The 4,517-nt window shown below is 35.0% G+C and overlaps 1 protein-coding gene across 1 annotated transcript; it reads left to right on the top strand.

Moving 5' to 3' along the window:
• The first annotated feature begins 253 nt into the window (after positions 1–253).
• Positions 254–4,148, top strand: LOC131610352 (calcium-dependent protein kinase 32-like). Its single transcript, XM_058882270.1, has 8 exons — positions 254–1,141; positions 1,710–1,833; positions 1,939–2,082; positions 2,369–2,521; positions 2,630–2,745; positions 2,867–3,034; positions 3,157–3,390; positions 3,648–4,148. Exons 1-8 carry the CDS (start codon positions 623–625, stop codon positions 3,801–3,803), a joined length of 1,614 nt encoding a protein of 537 aa, XP_058738253.1. The 5' UTR covers positions 254–622; the 3' UTR covers positions 3,804–4,148.
• Positions 4,149–4,517: the final 369 nt, after the last annotated feature.

Raw genomic sequence — 4,517 nt, 5'->3', positions numbered from 1 at the left:
AATAATAAAATTCAATAACTCTTGGAAAATGATTGCACAGACAGCACAATTAATTATATTATTGATTATTCACGTTACTAAATCATCTTTCGTTTTTCGAAAATTTCATACAAATAAATAAAAATATATAAAAGTTGAGTTTTTATTCTTCAAAATAAAAAACAAAAGTCGCTAAAAAAAACAGCTATAATGTGTGTTTTTGGAGAAACAAACAAACAGCAATATTGAGTTGGCTTTTCTTCTCACAGAACGAAACTCTGAAGAAAGAAAATTAAAACCATAACGAACAAAAAAAAAATCATAAAACAATAAAAAGAGAGAAGAAAGAAAAGGTTTAGAGAGAGAAAGAGAGAGACGACGATGGACGAAGTCTCTGCGAAACAAGTAAAGGTTTGACCCTCTCTCCAGCTTCGATCAAACCCGTTTCTTCCCTTTCTCCTCCACCTTCCCAAACACGCCCTAGTTTCCTAAACCTTTAAAATCACTTTCTATTCCATTCTAATTCTCCAAAGAAAAAAAAAAACCTAACAACTTTTAAGTCTCCTTTTCCCATTTTACCCTTCCCATTCTCTTCTCTCAGATCCAAATCCAATTCAAATTTCAAACTGCAAAACCAGATCCCATGGGAAATTGCTGTGCTACCCCTGCTGTAACAGGCGAAGACACAACCAACAAGAAAACCAAAAAGCCCAAAAAGGAGAACCCCTTCGCCATCGACTACGGTTTCAACAACAACAAAACCTCAAGCTCAAAACTCACCGTTTTGAAGGATCCAACCGGGCGCGAAATCGAAGCGCGTTACGAGCTCGGTCGAGAGCTCGGCCGAGGTGAATTCGGCGTGACGTATCTTTGTACAGACAAGGAAACCGGAGAGGAGCTAGCGTGTAAGTCGATTTCGAAGAAGAAGCTTAGAACTGCTATTGATATTGAGGATGTTAGGAGGGAAGTTGAAATCATGAAGCATATGCCGCCGCATGGTAATATTGTTACGTTGAAGGATACTTATGAGGATGATAATGCTGTGCATCTTGTTATGGAGCTTTGTGAAGGTGGAGAGCTTTTTGATCGGATTGTTGCCAGGGGGCACTATACTGAACGCGCTGCGGCGGCGGTGACGAAAACTATTGTGGAAGTTGTTCAGGTTTTTGTTTCTATTTTTTGAATGATTCTCTTTGATTCGATCTAGTTTAAGTTTCTTTTTAATAAATTTAGTTAACTGATTTTGATCTTTTAGTGAAGTTGAATTGAAATGATTTTTGTGTTTGGTAGGATTTTTTTTTTTTAATTAAGTTAATTTAATTAATGGAGTTTACTTTGTTACTATGTTGTAGTGAAGAGCTGTTTTTGGAAAGTTTATATGGTTTTATATATTTGGAATATGATTATGTTATTAGGTGAACATTAAATGCATTTTCTGATTAGTTAAATTAGGATTTGGTTATGTGTAATTTGGTTTTCAGTTTCTTATGTTTTGTGAATCTCTGTGTAGCACAGACACATCTGAAAAAAGAAACTTCTGAAAAAAGGTGTCGACACTTGTGATTATGTTAAAATTATTCATTTTTTTTGGGTTTCGAAGTGTCGGTAATGTGTTTTGGGTGTTTGTGCTTTGATTATTTGGTTTTCATTTGCAATGATGATTTAGTGAGCTGGGATAATTCCGTCATGAGAATATGATTATAATTATTTATTTTGTTGTTTGTTTTCAGATGTGCCATAAACATGGTGTGATGCATAGAGATCTAAAGCCTGAGAATTTTTTGTTTGCGAATAAGAAGGAAACAGCGCCTTTGAAAGCCATCGATTTTGGTTTGTCGGTGTTCTTTAAACCAGGTAAGAATTTTGGATGGTGATTAAGTTTGTAAAGTTGCTTGATTTTTATTGAATGATTGGGTTTCGTGGTTATACAATTGGCTTATAGTTTGCCATTTTATGCAGGGGAAAGATTTAATGAGATAGTTGGAAGTCCATATTACATGGCTCCGGAGGTATTGAAGAGAAATTATGGCCCGGAAGTAGATATCTGGAGTGCTGGAGTTATTCTATATATCTTACTTTGTGGTGTCCCTCCATTTTGGGCAGGTTGGTTTCGTCTTGTGATTCTGTGAATGATGTTTGATTGCTTCTTAGAGATCAAAATCTTAAATGGTTCAATTTTTCGTGCAACTATTGTTCTATAATATGCTTAAAGAAATTGTTGAAATAAAAATAGATGTATGTTCACTACATTGTTAAAAGAGAGAGAATTTTCCCACTTCACGCCAGAGTTATTCCAAATTCATCGTCATTATTTTGTTGTTTTTCTTTTATCTGCTTGATTAGTCTGATTTTCTAAATTTTGTCTCTCTTCCTCTTTTGTAAAATGAAGAAACTGAGCAAGGAGTTGCACAAGCAATTATACGATCTGTTGTCGATTTCAAAAGGGACCCATGGCCAAAAGTTTCGGATAATGCAAAAGATCTTGTGAAGAAGATGCTAAATCCTGACCCAAAACGACGACTTACTGCACAAGAAGTGTTGGGTAGGTAACAGGCAGTTCATATTCTGCAAGAAAATTGACATTATTTTTCTCTTTAAAATTTTCCACAGAAATGTTAAGATTGTAACATTTTTTGTTTATCAAATGCAGATCATCCATGGTTAGTACATGCAAAGAAAGCATCCAACGTTTCGTTAGGAGAAACGGTTAGAGCAAGGTTAAAGCAGTTTTCCGTAATGAACAAGCTAAAGAAAAGAGCTTTAAGGGTAATTTTCTTAACAATGTTTGAATGTTTCTCGGGGAATAAGCCCTAAAATATTTATCCTTTTGCCCATTTTCATGAGTTGTTCACTTTCTCTCTACAACTAATTTTTCTTTTGTGAACAGGTTATTGCCGAGCATTTGTCGGTAGAAGAAGCAGCAGGACTAAAAGAGGGATTCAAGCTTATGGATACAAGCAACAAAGGCAAGATCAACATTGATGAACTACGGATAGGATTGCATAAACTCGGCCATCAAATTCCAGATGCCGATGTCCAAATTCTTATGGAAGCTGTGAGTTTTATTTCCATCCTTTGTCTAGATTCTATTCTCCCAATTTGCATATACGTTATGTTAAATTATTGCTTAACATACTCTCTTCATCTTCTAATGTTCGAGAGCTTCTGCTTTTACAGGGTGATGTAGACAGGGATGGGTACCTAGATTATGGGGAGTATGTTGCGATTTCAGTTCATTTGAGAAAGATGGGAAATGATGAACATCTTCACAAAGCCTTTGATTTCTTTGATCAGAACCAAACTGGGTATATTGAGATTGATGAGCTTCGCAATGCATTATCCGACGAAATTGAAGATACAAATAGTGAAGAGGTCATTAGTGCAATTATGCATGACGTGGATACGGATAAGGTTAGTTAGTTAGCCTATATTCACTTTCTAAATCATATTTCATCTTCTATTTTGTGGTCATGCTCGAAAGATAGTTTTTCCTTGTTTTATTCAACAAGTGGGGGATACATATTAGACAACTTTCCTGCATTCTTAAGTTTCTTCAGTTTCCTGTTTTATCTTTTGTACTTTGGAGGATACCTTCAAGAAAAGTCTTTATTTAACTCTAGTGATTTCTTGGAACCATATTTTGATCGTATCCGCCATGTGAATTGCAGGACGGAAAGATAAGTTATGAAGAGTTCGCGAACATGATGAAGGCCGGGACAGATTGGAGAAAGGCATCAAGGCAGTATTCGCGAGAGAGGTTTAATAGTCTGAGCCTTAAATTGATGAAGGACGGGTCATTACAATTAAACAACGAAAAACAATGACTGTAGATGACGATTTTCTTTAGAAAAATGCCAAAGTTTACTTATGGAAAAAGAAAACATGATAAAGAAGTCTATTATTATTATTATTATTTAATTTTTAACCTTCTCTACATTGTAATTCTTTCATCCAACACCACCCTATTTTTGGGTGAAAACAAGAAGAGGATGTTGGTCCCAGCAGTGATGCTATTGTTGTGTGTATGTGTTTGTAATTTTTTTTGGATTTGTTGAGGTTGTGCAAAGAAGACAAGGAGAGGGTGGGAGAGACTGGACATGTTTTCATTTCTGGTTGTAAATATTTCTAAATGATCATGCTTTATATTAACGTCACATTTTTAGGCAAAATTTGCCCTGTCATTTTATCTATTAATGCACTCTATTTTATCTCTTATATACTACGAATGAATGTTAATCTTTTGTTGCTTATATAATTTATCATAAATTAAGTTCGTTAGTTGAAAACGGTAACAGCTTCAGTATTTTCCTTCCCAACCACTTGTGTAAGAGTCTTGTTAATGTTGGTGCACAAAGAATAAAGATGTTGACGATAAAGAGAATAACGGCGCAAAGATTAATGAGACAGAATAAAGTTGTTGATTATAAATGATAGCTACTACAAGGCTATTTATACAAAAGAAAAAATCTTGCCACGTAGGCCCTAACAGACTAAACTTAGTGAACAAGTTTAAGGTACAAACACTACAATACTAAGAA

The sequence above is a fragment of the Vicia villosa genome, linkage group LG6 (genome assembly GCF_029867415.1).
Source record: "Vicia villosa cultivar HV-30 ecotype Madison, WI linkage group LG6, Vvil1.0, whole genome shotgun sequence".
Lineage (NCBI taxonomy): Eukaryota > Viridiplantae > Streptophyta > Magnoliopsida > Fabales > Fabaceae > Vicia > Vicia villosa.
This window is presented reverse-complemented; position numbering and strand designations above follow the sequence as displayed.

Excerpts from the sequence above, each read along its gene's own strand:
- LOC131610352 (XM_058882270.1), top strand. The coding sequence starts at position 623 with ATGGGAAATTGCTGTGCTACCCCTGCTGTAACAGGCGAAGACACAACC. Across the intron at positions 1,834-1,938 it reads GTCGGTGTTCTTTAAACCAG|GGGAAAGATTTAATGAGATA; the intron begins GTAAGAATTTTG and ends CATTTTATGCAG. Across the intron at positions 2,746-2,866 it reads TAAAGAAAAGAGCTTTAAGG|GTTATTGCCGAGCATTTGTC; the intron begins GTAATTTTCTTA and ends TTTTGTGAACAG.